The sequence below is a fragment of the Mus pahari genome, chromosome 14 (assembly GCF_900095145.1).
Source record: "Mus pahari chromosome 14, PAHARI_EIJ_v1.1, whole genome shotgun sequence".
Lineage (NCBI taxonomy): Eukaryota > Metazoa > Chordata > Mammalia > Rodentia > Muridae > Mus > Mus pahari.
The window spans coordinates 37742036-37759174 of record NC_034603.1 but is presented as its reverse complement, the minus strand read 5'-3'; the positions used below and the strand labels follow the sequence as shown (position 1 = coordinate 37759174).

The 17139-nt window shown below is 54.4% G+C and overlaps 2 protein-coding genes across 8 annotated transcripts; one reads left to right on the top strand and one right to left on the bottom strand.

The window, feature by feature from the left end:
* Positions 1-73: 73 nt before the first annotated feature.
* Positions 74-11827, bottom strand: Neurl4 (neuralized E3 ubiquitin protein ligase 4). 3 transcript variants are annotated; one of them, XM_021211403.1, is made up of 29 exons: positions 11464-11827; positions 10193-10637; positions 9928-9993; positions 9480-9778; positions 9196-9307; positions 9018-9106; positions 8258-8330; positions 7877-8141; positions 7451-7632; positions 7257-7342; positions 6970-7132; positions 6676-6874; positions 6517-6593; positions 6355-6433; positions 5845-6020; positions 5633-5764; positions 5215-5360; positions 4917-5141; positions 4730-4828; positions 4480-4641; positions 4146-4310; positions 3418-3576; positions 2927-3106; positions 2734-2821; positions 2523-2630; positions 2260-2404; positions 1993-2105; positions 1753-1918; positions 74-764 (listed from the first exon to the last, which is right to left on the bottom strand). In XM_021211403.1, the coding sequence occupies exons 1-29, from the start codon at positions 11749-11751 to the stop codon at positions 560-562; spliced, it is 4692 nt and encodes a 1563-aa protein (XP_021067062.1). In that variant the 5' UTR covers positions 11752-11827; the 3' UTR covers positions 74-559. The 3 variants fall into 3 exon arrangements, with proteins under 3 accessions (XP_021067062.1, XP_021067063.1, XP_021067064.1); XM_021211404.1 differs by having other exon boundaries at positions 5851-6020; XM_021211405.1 differs by lacking the exon at positions 9928-9993 and having other exon boundaries at positions 5851-6020.
* Positions 11828-12602: 775 nt separating this feature from the next.
* On the top strand, positions 12603-16096 carry LOC110332130 (protein phosphatase inhibitor 2 family member C-like). Of its 5 annotated transcripts, none has more exons than XM_021213173.2 (8): positions 12603-13283; positions 13739-13843; positions 13951-14022; positions 14254-14342; positions 14450-14689; positions 15114-15272; positions 15372-15419; positions 16029-16096. In XM_021213173.2, exons 1-8 carry the CDS (start codon positions 12835-12837, stop codon positions 16085-16087), a joined length of 1221 nt encoding a protein of 406 aa, XP_021068832.1. In that variant the 5' UTR covers positions 12603-12834; the 3' UTR covers positions 16088-16096. The 5 variants fall into 5 exon arrangements, with proteins under 5 accessions (XP_021068832.1, XP_029402432.1, XP_029402433.1 ...); XM_029546572.1 differs by having other exon boundaries at positions 15768-16065; XM_029546573.1 differs by having other exon boundaries at positions 13627-13843; positions 15768-16065.
* The last annotated feature ends 1043 nt before the right edge of the window (positions 16097-17139 follow it).

Genomic DNA, 17139 nt, shown 5'->3' with positions numbered 1-17139 from the left:
AACGACCTGAGGAGATAAAGCCCCTGGAAGTCTTCATTCGCGAGGCCGCAGGAGACAGAGGCGGAGGCAGATGCTCTGAAGACAGTATTTATTGGCTCCTTAGAAATCAGAGTCAGTAACAACTGTACAGAGGCCCACAGCTTCCTCGGGCCGCCCTTCCTTACCCACTCCCTCCCCATGGCGCGCAGTGGCCATGGAAAAAGCAGCTTCATATGGGCACAGAGAGACTCCTTTGGGATTCACAGTAACCAGAAACAAAAACGGAAATAAATTAAGTGATCTGGGGGAGGGTAATAATAGGGAGTCATGTTCCCCAAGTCAGTGCATGAAGGGGGGACCCCGAGACGAGCTGGGCTCCCTCTCAGCGGAGGGAGTGTGCTGGGCCCTGAATGTAGAGATGTGCTTCACAGCTGCTCTAGATCAAAGCCTGCCTACGTGCTCCTCCTGCCAGGACAGCACCTGGACATGCTCTAAGTCACTGGATGAGGTGGAGGCAGTCGTCATTCAAGAGTCCTGGGCTTGAGGCCCGGCTGTGCTTGGAGTAGTGGTATGTCACCCCTTATTCCACCCGTACCAGCAGGGCATAGAGGAGTGTGGCTCCCTTCTCCTTGGTGACCCACTCAAGTTCCGACGGGCTGAAGTGCTGGTCAGGAAGTTCTCTGAGGGCCGCAGAGGGAGGGCCAGGAGTATAGGAGCCAGGGCGCACACACACCTGAAAGGCCACCTGAGCCTGGTGTGTCCGTTGGGATTTTGGGTCCCGGAATCTGTTAGACAAGCAGAAACGAGGAGAGTAAGGCTCCCAAGGCCCCATGACTGCTAACTCTGCCCCCTCCACGCAGGCCTTGCTGCTTGCTGGGAAATACTGCTCACTGGCTTACACCAGCTAGTATGTGTGTAGTCTCTCCTCACAGGGCCCGCTCAACTGACTCCTCCCCAGCGCTCTTCATGTGCTTATTGACCCTGGCACTCTAATTCCCATCATCCAAACACTCCAAGTGCACTTCTCATCTACTTCACCCACTTTTGGGAGACAGTTTAGGGTCTCTACCAGGCTGGAGTCAATCTCCCTATAAAGGGAGGACAACCTTAAAATTCTGACCCACTGGCCCAGTCTCCTAGTGTTAGGACTCCAGGAATTTGTTACAATGCACAAGCACAGTTTAGGCAGTGCAAGGGGTCAAACCCAGCGACTGGTACATGATATTCTGAAAGACTTGTATCCATACACATTCAGAAAAGCAGGCCTACAGATGTGCTCATTAATCCACACTCAGCACGAGCCAAGTAAGTGTTCAAGGCTGGCTTCAGATACAAACCAAACACCAGCTTGAACTACTTGACATCCTGTTTTAAGAAAAAAACAAAAGGGGCTGGAGAAATGGCTGTTTTTCAAGAGGTCCTGAGTTCAATTCCCAGCACCCACATAGTGGCTCACAACCATCTATAATGGAATCTGATTCCCTGTGACCCATGTGTTTAATCCCAGCACTGGAATTTCTGGGTTCAAGGTCAACTTGGTCTACAGAATGAGTTCTAGGACAGCCAGGGCTACATAGAGAAACTATGCCTCTGTGTGTGTGTATGTGCGCACGCGTGTGTATTAGGGGGAGGGGAGGAGGAACGATGACATGTAAAGGAGCAACCAGGAACAAGCCAGGGTAGGAAAACGGGGTGTGGTAGGAAGCCTAAGCACTCCAAAGTCCCTGGGACCCCGCAGACCCGAGCCCCTAGTGCTCTCCCACATGTACTCACTGCACTTTGGAGGCCAGGGTCTCTGCCCCAGCATACTGAAGGGAGGGGGACAGCAGCACTGCAGGGGGCTGCTCTTCCCGGGGAGGTGCACAGTTCTCACCAGGCTCCTCAAATCCCACCCCAGGCTCTCCCTTCAAGGGCCGGCAGCTCAGGATGGAGGCAGTACCTGTGAAGAGAGCTGGGTGAGGGCAGTCCCATGATTCCTCCTAAGATCCCTCAGCCCAGCCCACTCCAGGATACCTGCTCCCAACTCCCCTCGGTCCAGCACCCTCCGTACAACAGCTACACTGCTTCCATGATATGCCATGTGCCACTTCTTTGTTAGTGTGCCAGCTTCCAGATGAGGATTCACCCTAAAAGGACAGATAAGACCACCGAGTCAAAGATCACTGGTTCCTCAAGGTCATCCCACACACAAGGAGTGCTGTCATCTTTTCCCTCTTGGGACTTTTCCTTTCTCAGGGAAAATTGCCCAGAGGAAAATACATGCCTGTGGCCCATTCGTACCTAAGGTTGAACCTGCACCATCCGAAAGGCAGGGCATATTCTCGGGGAGGCTCTCCTCGGCGCCTGTGGGCTTCATCTCCTCGCAACTTCCGGCAAGCTTCACAGTAGCATAAGCTACGCTTTGGTGGCGGCATGAAGTAACCTTCTGTGGGACAATGATTGACAGGCTTGGTGAGCTGGCCTTGGGTCTCAGCCACACTACTGCCCTCCAGTCAGGGTCCAGAGCCACGGAGTGAGGCAGGCTCTGGAGGATTAGGACGCACCAGGAAGCAACAGCAGTTCTTGGAAGCGGGAACAAAGGGCATGGTACTCGCAGCTCTTTAAAGGGCTAGCAGCAGGCGGTGGACCCCAGCACACACTCTCCTTGATACCTGGAAGGGCAGGGAAGAAGTCATAGGAGCTAGGCTGGGAAGGACTGGATGGGGCACTGATGAGCAGACAAGGGCAGGATACCATCCCTTTGGGCTAGCGCACCGTCTACCATATCAGCTTTTTCCATGTCCCCTTGGGTTCCAGCAATCTTCCCACTGGCAGTCCCTGGGTCAGGGCTCACAATTGTCACCTGCAGAGCAAAGTAGTCAGCCACCGACTGACAGGTCCCTGGATCCCTCTGTGGACCAGAAGCTTTCCAGGCTCCTAGGACTCCCTTTTCTCTGTTGCCACTAACCTGCTCACACTGTCCATAGAGGTCCACCAGTGCATGGCAGGGCTGGGGCACATCTGGTACAGCCACCCCTTGGTCCACCCCATTGATGTGGAGATGAAGCCCTCCAGAGGAGTCCAGCCGCAGTCCCAAGATGGTGCCTTCAGGGCAGGTGTCAAGATTTGGCCCAAACTTCTCACAGATCTGAGAGGAAAGACCTTCAGACATCAGCCCCTTACCACCACACCAGCATCCATCCTGCCCATTCACTCTTTCTAGCTGCCAGTCCCTAAGCTTTGCCTGTATCTTTGCCTACTGCCTAGGCCCTATTCCCAATTCATTTACCTAGAGTCCCCTTTTTACTTCCAACTTTAACATTCTCAATGGCAGGAGCACAGGAGGAAGCAATAGGCCAAAGGTTGTCCAGGTAATGACATGCACGTCTGTCTCCCTTTGGCCAGCTCCTCTCCATTCAGAGGCTTGGGTCACTTCATTCTTCCTGGATCCCTCCTCACCTTCAGACCATTGTGGAAGACACCACGGCCCCGCAGGAGCCAGGCTGCCCGTTTAAGAGCACAAGCAGAGGCAGGGAAGTTAAGCCTCTCAGGTGGGCAGGTGATAACTCCCAGAACAAGAGAAGATGTCCACTGTCGGTTCAGGAAGTCTATTCGCACCTGCACGAGAAGGAACTATTCTACATGCACAGCTTACGGACAGAGGCCACCCACCTACCCACATCAGTCTCTGTACCAGAGTGTGACCTGTCTGACATACTACCCTTCTTGATGTTTATAGAGAGCAGAAACTATCAACTCAGAGATCTCCTTTCCCTGTCCTACTGCTGCTGGGAACAGAATCCAGGCCCTTGTACACATCAAACAAATGTTCTACACTGAACTGTACCCCTAACATCCTTTCTCTTTGAACCCTGGTCTGTACTTAGAGACTTCCTTCAACTGGCTTTTGTTCAACTGGCTTTTGTTCTTCTGTTTGTTTTGTTTTTTTGTCTTTTGAGGCATTTCTCTACATAGGCCTGGCTGTCCTGGAACTCATTATGTAGACCAGGCTGGCTTCGAACTCACAAAGCTCCGCCTGCGTCTCTTGGCTTCCTAGTGCTGGGATTAAAGGCGTGTGCCACCACTGCCCAGCTCAGCTGGCTAACTTCTTACCTATCTTTTCATTGGCAGGAGAAAGGGCCTCTCACCCTGGAATAGTAATGAGCTAGGCAGGAAGAAAGGCACACCTGAACAAGCATATGGGGCACCAGGGGCTGGCTGATGACAACGATGCCCTGGTTGTAGCTGGCCACCCGAGTGGCTGTGCGGTTCCCGTTGGATAAGAGAATATTCTTCCCATGGTTCTCCAGGAATTCAAGGGCTGTGGGCACAATCCCCACTTGATTCTGGCCCTGGTGTCGAAATACAGAGTAAGCTACAGAGAATATCAATAGCAGGTTTTACCCACCATACTAGAGTGCACACAGAGTTCAACTATGAACTCTGCTGGACCGGGAGATAGATCCCACTACCCTGGTAACTGGTAGCCTAGCAACCCAGCAGGCCCTCCTGCAGCCTTACTCTCAGCCCATGCTCCTCGCCCTCGTCATCTTCCTCGCCCTCACTGCCAGTGTCTGAGCTGGGAGAAGGCGGCTGCGTGCCTTCTGGTTCCTCCAGCCTCGTGGAGCTGACGATGGCCACACTGCGTACTGGCCCATACAGATCCAGCACAGCCCACACATTCTGGGAACAGAGACCAAGGACGCAAGTCAGAAAGCACAACTCCAACCAACTAGTCCCTCCGAATACTCAAAGCAGCTCTTAGATCTACCTTGGCAATGCCGGTGGCAGCAGGCCCCATGTCTTCTCCATCTACCAAGATGTGCATTGTGTCATCTGCACAACGACGAATGCCCACACGGCTTCCCACCTAGATCCAAGGTTCAACAAATCAGCTCAGCGAGCTGTCTCTACTCACTCCCAGCCCCCACTGCCTGCTCCGGTGCCAGGTGCTTCACCCCTAGTCTCTCGAGGTTCCGGCCATAGTTCATCCTTTGGAGGTGCCCATCACGCCTCACTTCACAGCTGGACACCATCCAGGTGGTCTTTGTCCGGAGTTCAGGCAAGGAAGGAGGCAGCCCCGGACCACTGCCCGCTCCAGGCCCCATGTCCTCTGGTGCAAGTGTGGTCAGCCCCAGCCGGAGGGAGCCTGCCCACTTCTCGTCTAGCTCTTCCACTTTCACCTGTGAGAAAGCAAACATTGGGTGGCCCTGTCTGACGGGCTGGTAAAGCCCCTTCTACTTCTCCGCAGCCCACCTCAAAAACTTCTTCAGCTTTGAGCTCCTTGGTGCTGAAAACGAGGCCATGTGAGTAGCCAGTCACACGGACTGCCCGTGTGCCGTCCTCCTCCAGAGTGACATTCTTGCCACATGTGCTATGGAACCGGTGAGCTACACCCGCCACTGTGGAGAGATGTTTGGAAAAGGGGTAGGATTCGGGTGACTACCTTCAGACAGGCTGCTGGTGAAGCTTGCAGATGAAAACTAAGGCCCCATCTGCCATGACTCAAGACCTCTGGACACCTTGCACCACAGTAAGACCCAAGATGCCCAGTAGTACATGGTCTCTTAGACTCTGGGAGATGATGAGACTCTGTGTCTCAGATCTAAGTGCCCCTGCACACCAACTCCTACTGAGCACTTGCCAGCGAGCCCTCTCCCTTCTTAAGCAGTACCTGGGGAGTGCAAGGGGAATGACTTCTCAGTGGCAGTGTTGCTGGTGGCCAGGCTGTTGTCCATGGGGCCGGTAGCATTGGTGATAGACACTTGGACACACTGGCCATAGAGATCCACTACTGCATACACCTCTGTGTAGGAAAGAAGGCATCAGAAGCCTGAGGGCCTGGCCCTCCTGAGCACAGGGCAGGCAGGAAGTCAGAGCAGTCACCTTTACCCGGAGGCAAGCCTGAGCAGGCAGCGCCTTGGTCCTGTCCATTAATGAAATAGTGCAGATCACCCTTGGCAGTTCGCATCATGCCAATGCGTGCACCTGTGCCCAGCGCATCCAGATCACACCCATAGTTGTTGCGCATCGTATTGCCATCTTGCATGATAGCTGTACCACTGAGAAGACAAGAGGAGGGATTTAGCCTCCCTGCCTCATCACTAATCGGCCCCTACTGGGTCTCTGCCTGTCAAAACCATCCAGTGTTATGGACATCAGGCACAGAGACCTGACCTTAGTCTGAGGCCCAGTTCTGTCTTTGTTCCCAGAATTCCCACACAGAAAAGCAGGAACTGCTCTGTGGACTACTTGGGTGGGAATTCCCAGAACTGAGGAGAAAGGGTATTAGGTCCCAGAGTCTTCCAGTTCTATAGCCACCACAGGCCTAGCTGTCTGATATTACCCAGCCCCAGCCATCCCTGCCAAGACGGATTGAAGGGCAGACGGCCTAACCTCAGCATCCATGTGTCATAGTCAATGTCTGTCATGGTGTTGGGGAACTCTAGATCTTCTGGCCGAATAGCAGTAACTCCTGGGAGAAAACACAAGGTGAGAAGTGATCCCTAGGCCCCAGGGATCCTATACCCTACAGCTCCTGCACCGAGGGTCCCTCACCAGCTTCGATGGAGCCTGACCAGCGATCTACCATCTTCTGAATGACAATTTCAAACAGTTCTCCATCCCGCAGGGCTCTGTTGGGGAGAGTGGGTATCACTAAGGCCCTTACATAAGTAGGCAGTGGGACAGTAGAGACACTAAAGACTAGAGACTGACCGGTTGGAAATGACAATGGCATCGTTGAACTCGCTGCGGCAGTTATGGCGGAGAGCAGTGCGGCCGCCATTGGTGATGACTGCGTTACTGCCGTGCAGCTGGTGGAAGCGCAGGTCAGAGCCCCCAGCTGCTGAGGATGGAGAACTGGGAGACATCTGGTTGTTTCCTTCAGGAAGTGGCTCAGAGACTGGAGGCACCTCTGCAATAGTAGGTATCACCTATTAAGTCTCTAGGTGTCTTTAAGGATTCCCAAGGCCACCCTAATCCTTTACCCCAGCCCTGTCGGGCCCTCACCCACGTCATCCACAATAGTAGCCTGGGCAGCCTGGCCGTAGAGATCAACGACAGCATAGACCCCCGGGGGGACATTCCAGGCAGCAGGGCCCTGAGTCATCCCATTGACGAAGAAGTGGAGCGTTCCATCCTCCCGCCGCACCACACCCACTGTGTCCCCTGCCTTGGGAGAAGTGGGGCTGGAGTGAGGAGTCAGGCAGAGTTCCTGCCTGAGATGGCCCTGCATCTACCAAGCCTCCCCGACCCCCCCCCAACACTATATCCAGTCAGTATGACTGCTCTCTCACCTTGAGGCGGTCCAGGTTGTGTCCATATTCATCTAGGATGGTTGTCCCATTGTGCATTACCCCATTCCCAGTCATCATCCAGGTCCCTGTAGGAGCAGAAGTGGCAGCAGAAGATGAGGAACAAGGAACAAACCCTAACCCTGGAGCAGCTTCTTCTCTGGCACCCTGCATCGACCCTGCCCTCTGGGGCTCACCAGAGCGTAAGTTGGTCATAGTGGAGGGCAGCTGGAGGTAGGCAGGGTTGTGGGTGGTGACACCAATCTCAATGGAGCCAGCCCATTTGTCCACCATCTTGTCAATGCGCACCTGGAACACCTCTCCATCCCGGAGGGCTCTGCTGCTCAGTACCACACCATGATTGAAGTCATCAGTGGCACTGGGGACACAGCAAGTGAGAACTCAGCTCTCAGCACACAGAGTGTGTGTGTCAAGGCTTAAACTAGCAATATTAGTCTGCTACCCACTGCCCCAAGACAACCAAGCAGACCTCTTGCTCCCAAAAGTCTCCACCTTTCTGTCCAGGACTTCCCATACCAGACACCCTCCCATGTTCCCACCTCAGTGCCCCTGCACCCTATTAGAGACCCCTTGCGGGTGTCTTCCCATCCCATGGGTCATACTGGGGCCTCAGGGCAGTGCGTCCCTCGTGGGTGATAGCCGCCTTCTGGCCACAGTTAGGATGGAAGAGCAGGCGTTCTGGTTCTGCCTGGGCTGCAGGGGTAGCGCGACGAAGAGCACCCTCGGGGGACAGTGCCCTCAGGATGGCGTTGTTCCGGCGGAGACGGTCACTGTGGTTGTTATTATGGACGATGGTCACTTTCACCGCCATTCCATACAAGTCTACTACACCATATACAACTGGTGGTGTCAATGGAGTAGCTACGCCTTTGGCAGAACAGCATGAAGGAAGAGTCAAACAGAGGAAGATCAAGCACCACAAAGAAGGGTGAGGGTGACCCACTAAGCCCTGGGCCAGGAGTCTCTCTTGTGTGGCACCTTACCCTGATCGATGCCATTAATGAAAAAGTGCAGGGCAGAGTTGGACTTCCTCGTGAGGCCAATATGGTCACCCTCCTAAGCAAAGAAGAAAGACCCTAGTCTGGAGTTCAGCTACACTCAGTCCTGGGCACTGTCTGCCACCCCATTCCACAGCAGACCGCCCACTGAGGAATGTCACATTAAGCCACTCAGGCAGGAGCTGGGTCCCTGCTTTCCAGACACAACAATTTCACATTTCCTAAATGCCCAATGTAGATACTAAATTAAACTTTTTAAAAAAGATTTAAATATTTCATTTATGTAAGTACATTGTAACTGTCTTCAGATACACCAGAAGAGGGCATCCGATCTCATTGCAGGTGGTTGTGAGCCACCATGTGGTTGCTGGGAATTGAATTCAGGACCTTTATAAGAGCAGTCAGTGCTCTTAACCTCTGAGCCATCTCTTCAGCCCTAAATTAAACCATTTTAAAAACAATCTTTTTGTTGTTGTTCCTTTAAAATCTTGACCTACTTAGTGCTATTGGGGCTAGAGATATAACTCAATGGTAGAGCACTTGCCAAACACGTCCAAGGCCCTAGGTTCCATTCCTAGCACCGAAGGGAAAAGGCGTTACTAATAAGCACACTTAGAGCCTGATAGACAATCTTGCCTCCTCAGAAGCAGCCTCGTGCAGGAAGGAGCTCGTCCTGGTTCCAGGGAACACTGCCTGGCGGCCTGGCTTTCCTGGACTGGCCCAAGCTACTGTGCTCTACACTCACCTGCAGTTCATCCAGACTGAACTCACAGTACTCCCGGCGAGTGCCTTTGCCGTTGGTCAGGATTCCACAACCACTCATCATGATGGTGCCTAGTAAAGATGTATACCCAGTTAGGGAAAGGCTGTCTAGATCTCATCAACTCCAAGCCCGTGTCCCTACCCCTACCCAGAGCTGGTACCTGACTGCAGGTTGGTCATGGTGGCTGGGTACTCCAGGCTATTGGGATTGTGGGTGGTGACACCAATCTCGATGGAACCAGACCACTTGTCTACAAGCTTGTCAATCCGGATCTGGGGTTGAGTGAGAGTAGTAGACAGGTCCAGGAAATATAACAACAGAAGACAGGCCCTCAAACCCTTGGTTCTTCACCAGTCTTTGGCATATTGCCACCAAGGATCAATCCCTAGGTTTAGCTCCAAATCTTTGGCAGGAAGCTCAGTCAGACTCCAGGATGTTACATACCTCAAACATTTCATTATCTCGAAGTGGGCGGTTGGTCATGACAACTCCATTGTTGAATTCATCCAGGGGCCTCCGGCGCTCCGCCGTCTTATTGTTGTTGCTGAGTTTGATAAGGGTCCCACACTTCTCGTGGAAGAGAAGGGCATCGTTGGAAGTGAGGATGGGAGAAGTGGCTGGCCCACTGGATGCCAGTCCGTCCCCTGCTGGTGGGGAGCTCAGGTTCACATTAAGGAGGCCCCCGTTGTAGGCAGACAGGATGGCATTGCTCACCACCTCAGACAGCTCCATACTGGCAAAATCTATAGCAGCAAGAAGAAGGAAGTCAAGACGAAGGAAGCTCTATCCCCCACAGCTAGCTTGGGACCCTCTTCTCCCTACCATCTCTTAGATCCCACCCTGTCCACCTCAGTACCCATTCCCCTTCCCTGGCCTTCCCCGAAGCCCTCACCATTATGCGAATCAAGGCTGTTAGGAAACGTCTCCGGCCGTGCCTGCGCTGGGGACACCATGAAGGCTAGGGACCAGGTAGGATGGGAGGGGAATAGGGTTCAGCTCATGCTTCAGGGCCCAGTCAGGAGACCATCTCTTCTAACCCCTCTAGTCCCCTGTAATAGGCTCTGGGCTCAATGGCCCCTCCCCTCCCCCAGCTGACTTGTGACTGCTTTTGCTCCATTTCTTCAGCCAAAACTCCTATTTCCCAGCTGTGTTCTCACCTTCATCCACAGAGGTCCCCCGCTCCGACAGGGCAGATTCTTCTGGAGGGGCCAAGGGCTCAAGGGGAGGTGTAGGGATAGGAGTAGGAGGGCTGAAGCCTGGCTCAGGGGGCAGCACGGTGATCTGGGTGCACTTGCCATAAAGGTCCACAACAGCCCAGACACGAGCAGGCAGGCCTGTGGCTGCCACACCACAGTCCCGCCCGTTCACCCAGAGCCGGAGCTCCCCAGTGGCTGTGCGTTCCACACCCACACGGTCCCCTTCCACAAGCTGGTCCAGGTCCTGGCCATATTCCTCCAACACAGAGCGCCCGTCCCGCAGCACTGAGCAGCCTGACACTACCCAGGAGCCTCCCTTCAGCCCGGTGGCACTGCTCGGGAAGTCAAGCACACTGGGATCCAGTGCTGTCACTCCAATCTCAATGGAGCCACTCCAGGAGTTGACCTACGAGAGGGTGGCAGACAGAGTTTCAGTATGAAATCCCATCACCAGAGGCCACATTCCAGAGCACGGTGTCCCTCTCACCCTGTCCTGAGGCCACTGACATAGACACACAAATAACTTTTTGGACCTAGCCTCCATAACTGCCGGGACCCACTGGCTCTCAGCATCTGTGTGCATCTGCTGACACGTGTCTTACCACATCACCCGCTTTACCCACTGAACAAGCTGGTTAAAGGCCCTGGTTTTAACCTGACCTCCTCTTAGCTCCCAGTCTCTGTGGATCCTCAACCACTCCAATCGCATGCTTCTTAGGTCCACAATGCTCGCTCTCCTACATCACTCTCATTCCCAACCCCAGTCCTCTAGTAGGGTAAAGCTCCACCCAAATTCATTCTCTTCTCTTTCCAAATCCGTTTTGGAGTCAAGCAAGTCACATAGACACCCTTTTTCGCAGGTCTCCTCATCTATCTTTCTGGTTTGGGGCGTTTGTCAACAGTTTGTGCTTTTTATTATTTCTACTCTTCCATCCCATCTCGGGCACCTGTCTGTCTTCCATCCCTAAGAGGTTGTGCTAGATGTGTTCGCTAGCCGTTCTAATAACCGGACCCTGGATCCCGGTCCTGCGGGAAACTCCTGCTCCTTCAGAATGAATGTGTCTGCTCCGTGTCCTTCTCCTTTCTCTTCTCGGTGCACTACAGTGTGCCGGCTCGCTATCGGTACCTGGAGGCTCGGTTGGCGATGCAGACTTTCTGGCAGTCCTACCTCTTCTCCCTCTCGTCCCCTCCCACCCCCTCCACACCTCGTTTCAGCCGCCCCGGCTTTGCACCTTGCGGTCGATGCGGACGGTGAAGACGCGTCCATCGCGCAAGGGTTCTCGGCTCAGCACCAGCCCGTGGTTAAACTCTTGGCCCGGCTGCTGCCGCCGCGCCGTGCGCCCGCAGGCCGACAGGCTGACCAAGCGCCCGGTGCGCGGGTGCAGCTCCCCGCCACCGCCGAGACCCCCGCCGGACCCCAGGCCCGGCCCGCTGCTGCCGGGACCCCCACCCCCGCCGGGCCCCGGCCCCGGCCCGGGGCCCGCCCCAGAGCCCCCACTCCCACCCGACCCCGCCGCCATCGCCGCTGATCCCGCGGCCGCGCGACAGCCGCGCTTGGCGGCACCGTGGCAACCGCGGCGGCCCGACGCCCTGGGGGAATACGGCCGGGGGGCTGGGGCCTGGTGTGCTTTACGGCACTGGAGCGTCCGCAGCTAAGGAACCGCGGTCTCTCACGAGGGGGACGGAAGGACGACGGGGTCGGGGTTGCTTTACGGCCCAGCGGGACGACAGAGGCGACGAGAGCCGGGACGCGGTGGGCTGCTTTTGCGACAGTGGGTCTTTGCGACGAAGGCGTGCCGGCGCCCAGAGAACACTTTGCGACGTCGCCCGGCGCCGTGGACCCAACCCTTGTTGGGGGGAAAAGCGACCTATTAGAGCATTCGCCTCAACGCAGGGGCTGCTGGCTTCCCCTCACAGCGCACGCTTTAAGGCGAGGGATGTAAACGCCCTCTTCGGGACAGAGAAAAGGTAGCTTTATAAATCCAAGCCCTTGACAGTGCCGAGGCCGGAAGTGTCGCCGTCCAGTCCCGCACCTCGCCCCGCTCCGACCGACCCCACACACTCTGCATCATCACACCTCTCCTACCCGCACACAGTTCAAGGCCAGCTTGAGCTCTGAGCCAGTGAAACTCTTAAATCTTCAAAGTTACTAATAAAAAAAAAATCCTAGCGGTGTCGCGATGGGTAAATCTCAAGGGACAGAGCTGACACCTCCGGGAGGTTACCTGAGCGCTATTTACAGAACCCAGCCCTCCTCAGAGGCTCCCCCGGGCGCTGTGGGGCTGTGACGTCACAAGGCTCCGCACCCTGGCCAGGCCCCTTGGCTGTGATTGGTTGATTCGGGGAAGGGCGGGAACAAATTACAGAGACAAAGAAAGTCTTGGGGTGTAACAATTAGAGAAGGGTGTACGGAGGAGCTCCCAGGCTGAAGTCAAGATAGTCGTCCTTTCACCTGCCTCAGCGCCAGGGAGAGGAGGCGGAGGAGGTCCGGTCCGACCCGGAGCCCCCAGCGCCCACCGCCCACCGCGGTGGGGGCAGGGCCAGCGGGCAGGGCTATGTGCCGCTAGCAGGCTAGGCAGAGGAAGTGGTTACCAAGTTGAGCTATGGAGAAGCCGGAGTCTCTCGCACCTGTTAGTGGCCTCAGTGTAGAATCCCCTGGCGGGGTTTCTAGGACAGTAGCTGGCAGTGTCAGAGGTATACCGACAGACACTGGATTACCTTCCGGAGTAGCCTTGCTTCGCGGTCCTGGCTCCCTCTTGCATCCCGGGAACCCTGTAGTCCGCAGTCCTGGTCCAATTCAGCCCTCTGAAGGGGCAGTGACCCTCAATTCAGGCCCCGCTCCGCCACTCCAGGAGGTTGCAAGCCTTGGGTCCAGCACACCCCCTGGCACTGGAACTGGTGCAACTAAGGCGTCCACCCCTGGACCGGAGGAGACTAAAGTGTACAGCTCGGAGAGTAGTACACACTCCGGGTCATCTCTCACGGAGCGGCCTCGGAGCATCCTAAAAAACAGCAGCTCCATTTTGATAAAGAAACCCTCCGGTTCGGAGAAGTAAGCAACTCAGGTTTTTTTTTGCTTGTTTGTTTGTTTGTTTTTTGTTTTTAATGGTTTTAGAGCTTTATTGTAGAAAGGCAAGGGGAAGAGAGAAGGTAGAGAGAGGGAGAGAGGTTGGCCATGGTCACGTGGAGAGAGGAGGGAAGGAGGGCTAGAGAGTATGAAAGGTGAGAGCTGAAGCCAAGGAAAAAGTGGAGTCCCAAGGCCCTGGTTAGGGAGAGGTGGTGAGGTCAGATGGGTTGGAAATCTGAAGTTACATGACTTGGAGAGGGCAGCAGGTGTCACAGGAATCCTGGCCACACAACACTGATTATCATTGGGTATCTGGCTCCCATCCTAGCCTCTACGAGGGAATATAAGAAGAAGTTTTTGCCGGGAAGAATGAAGGAGAGCTCTCTGTTAGGAGAGGGTCGCCAGAAGAGCTCCCTCCTTTGCCCCTTCCCTCACCTTAGGAAGTCTCAGCGCTGGGATGAAATGAACATCTTGGCGACCTACCACCCTGCTGACAAAGACTATGGCTTTATGAAGGCGGATGAACCCAGAACCCCCTACCACAGGTGCTAAGCCCTTAGCCCTAGCTTTGGAGCCTAAACTGTTTTCTAACACGGGTGTGAGGAAGAGGGAGAGAAGCCTCGGGGCACAAACACTGCCTCCTCCTCTGCAGGCTGCAGGACACCGATGAGGACCCATCCGAGGAGTCTTCTCTCAAGGTGACTCCTCAGTCAGTGGCAGAGAGGTGAGAGCCCTCTCAGAGATTAGTTGAGCTGTGCCCTCTGCCCTCATACCTTTGAAGGCAGTCTCCGATAGCTTTGTTCCTCGGACCCTAAAATGGTAGGTACTACAGTCCTCTTCAGGAATAACCAAAAACTGATCTGGGGAGTCAGCAGCTTGGTCCCCACCCGACACCTACCCCTACCTTTATTTTTTTTTCCCTTCTGTACCCCCAACTAGTCTCCCTCCCCTTCAGGTTTGCCACAATGGACAATTTCCTCCCCAAGGTCCTCCAGTACGGAGACAACAAAAACTCAAAGACCACAGACAGCTTTGCCAAGACATGTATGTGAGACCGGGGGTGGATCTCCATGGAGAGGGGAGCTTGGGTGGGTGGGCAGCCCTTCTGCGAAGGCCTTGGGGGAAAGCTAAGCTTTCACGCTGGCCCACAGACTCCAGTGATTTTGACAAGCACCGAAAGATACACTACAGTGAAGGGAAGTTCCTGAAGTCCCCGAGAAACCTGCCCAGTGAGGACGAGAGCACCGGTGCCAGCATCAGCAGCAGTAATCAAGCTGTGGCGACAGACCTGAAGCCTAGGCCTGTGGAGAAAGGCTGGGCGGGGAGACTGGCCACAGGAGTCAACGACGACGCTGTCCTGATGACTGATAGCCACGTCTTAAACACCAATGGTTAGTGACAGGGCCACCTGGGATGGCAGAGTGGAGACAAGAGACTCCTGCAGAGCCCAGATCTCCTTGAAATTTACATGTTTTCATGTAAATTACATGTTCTCTTTGGCTCTCTGCTCCTCTCATCTCTGCTGTGTTCTGATTTGTTCAGAGAGCATTGGCCTACAGTCTTGCTCGGCTGATAGAGAGGCAGCGACTGGAGGCTAGGGAAGGAAAGGCTAGGAACTGGAGCTGAGTCTTCACTCAGGGGTGGGGGGCTGAACAGAGAGATTAAGAGAACCCTTGGGGAATGGGGATTCACTGAAGGCCTTCTAACATGGGGAAAGGGTGTTAGATGAGAACTTGAACTCTCATCCGGTAGTGGCCCGACTCACAGGCAGAGCAGGTGGCCACAGACTCAAGACTGTCTGGGGTACTTTTTCAGATTCTGCTATCTATAGAAACCAGTTCCCCTCAGCCTCAGACTCTTCCATGGGGCAGCTGGCTCATCTACAGCGCAGGGAATACTACAGCAAAGGAAGGTATCTGAGGTCCGGCTCCCGCCCAGAGCTTGGAGAGGATATAGAAGATGAAGAACAGGACAGTGAGAGACCGGGGAGGACAGCCTGGGGAGGATGGCCCAGGGAGGACAGCCGGGGGTGGGGTGGGAGGACGGAACAAACTGTCCTCCTGTTATTTCCAGGTCCTTCAGGTTTGACCTGGGTTACTGAGAATCCCAAAGGCACTCCAGGTACTGTTGGAAGCCTCTTTGGGTATGACAAAACCATTTAGGGCTCTCTGAGCATAACCCTAACTCTAGTGCAACCTGGCGAGGGCACCATCTCTCTAGGCCTGGCTCTTACCAAGCTCCCATCTCCCAGCCTCCCAATCCCCATTAAGCCAGTGCATCAGACACAGGCAGTAAAAGAGGTCTCAAACATCCTGGAGTTGATTGCCTACATTGTAGAGAACAAGTCCGAGTGATGCTCAGAGGGGTTGAGATCCCCTCCGGCCTAGCACTAGCCAAGGGTTCCATGCCTCCTTCTTGACTCCCCTCTGCTACCCCACCCCTCTCTAGTTAGTACTATGTCCTCCACAGTCAATGGGTCACAGGTGACGCCCAACTGTTGGGCTAAGGGGCCGAGGTGCCGAAGCCCAGGGAGCTCAGAAAAGGAACATGGAAGTAACCAGAACCCTCCAAGCTGGAATGGGCGCAGACGTGAGCCTGGGCCAAGGCAAGGGGGTAACTTGACTGCCCAGGGAGGCAGAGGGGTTAAGTGGGTAGGTTCTAGACATTTGTGGGTCACATGGACAAGAGCTTACCCCTGCTGCAAGAAAGCCTAACCTTTTCTTTCTCTAGATGAAAGCTTGCGGCTCCAGTGGACTCAGGAAAAAGAACGTAGACCTTGGAAAATGTAGTCAACTAGGAGTGGGGTGAGGGTCGCCTTCCCTGTCTCCACTCTAACGGACAATAAAGAGAACATCAGGAATCTGAGTGCTGGGAGCTGCATGTCCAGACTGGGCCTGCTCTGGGAGCCTGGGAGAGCGGGAGGGGTGTCCATACGCAATAACCCAGGAAGGCAGAGCAACCCAAGGAGCAGTGCTCCTGGGAGCAAGCACTTAGGGGCTAAAGCAGCAAGGTCACAAAATCAAGCACAGTCTGCTCTCCGAAGTGAGATCCTGCCTCAGAACACAAAGCAAAACCCAGTGGCTTTTAAAACTCACTATTATGCTAGGCAGTGGTGGCGCACGCCTTTAATCCCAGCACTTGGGAGGCAGAGGCAGGCGGATCTCTGAGTTCGAGGCCAGCCTGGTCTACAGAATGAGTTCCAGGACAGCCAGGGCTACACAGAGAAACCCTGCCTCGAAAAACCAACAAAACAAAACAAAAAAACTCATTATTGGTTTATTTGGTTAACATTGGTACACACCTGTGAAGGTCGGAGGTCAGAGGAACTTTCCATAGCAAGTTCTGCTAGGGTTTCTGGGGTCAAACTCAGGTTGTCAGCCTGGATGTGTGAAAAACACTTTTACACAGTGGGCCACTTTGCTGGTCCCAAAACCTAGGGTCTTGAAAAGGCCCAACCTTGCAAGAGAATGTCAATGTCTGATAGAATCAGCATGCTATACATTTATTAACACCATCTTTGAGGCAGGGTTTGAGACAGGGTGCACTGGCTGGCTCTGTGTGTCACCTTGACAGAAGCTGGAGTTATCAGGGAAAGGAGCCTCCCTGAGGAAATGCCTCCATGAGATCTGGAGTATCCATGTAAGACATTTCCTCAATTAGTGATCAAGGGGGTAGGGCCCATTGTGGGTGGTGTCATCCTGGGCTGGTAGCCCTGGGTTCCATAAGAAACCAAGCTGAGGGGTTGGAGAGATGGCTCAGTGGCTAAGAGCACTGTCTGCTCTTCCAGAGGTCCTGAGTTCAAATCCCAGCAACCACATGGTGGCTCACAACCATCTGTAAT

What these genes read in the sequence shown, in the direction of transcription:
- Neurl4 (XM_021211403.1), bottom strand. Translation starts at nt 11,751, where the DNA reads ATGGCGGCGGGGTCGGGTGGGAGTGGGGGCTCTGGGGCGGGCCCCGGG. An exon ending in GCCATTGTCATTTCCAACCG is followed by an intron (nt 6,594 to 6,675) that starts GTCAGTCTCTAG and finishes TCTCCCCAACAG; the next exon opens with AGCCCTGCGGGATGGAGAAC. An exon ending in AAGCTGAAGAAGTTTTTGAG is followed by an intron (nt 5,142 to 5,214) that starts GTGGGCTGCGGA and finishes GCTTTCTCACAG; the next exon opens with GTGAAAGTGGAAGAGCTAGA.
- LOC110332130 (XM_029546572.1), top strand. Translation starts at nt 12,835, where the DNA reads ATGGAGAAGCCGGAGTCTCTCGCACCTGTTAGTGGCCTCAGTGTAGAA. An exon ending in AAACCCTCCGGTTCGGAGAA is followed by an intron (nt 13,284 to 13,738) that starts GTAAGCAACTCA and finishes CCCTCACCTTAG; the next exon opens with GAAGTCTCAGCGCTGGGATG. An exon ending in CCTCAGTCAGTGGCAGAGAG is followed by an intron (nt 14,023 to 14,253) that starts GTGAGAGCCCTC and finishes CCTCCCCTTCAG; the next exon opens with GTTTGCCACAATGGACAATT.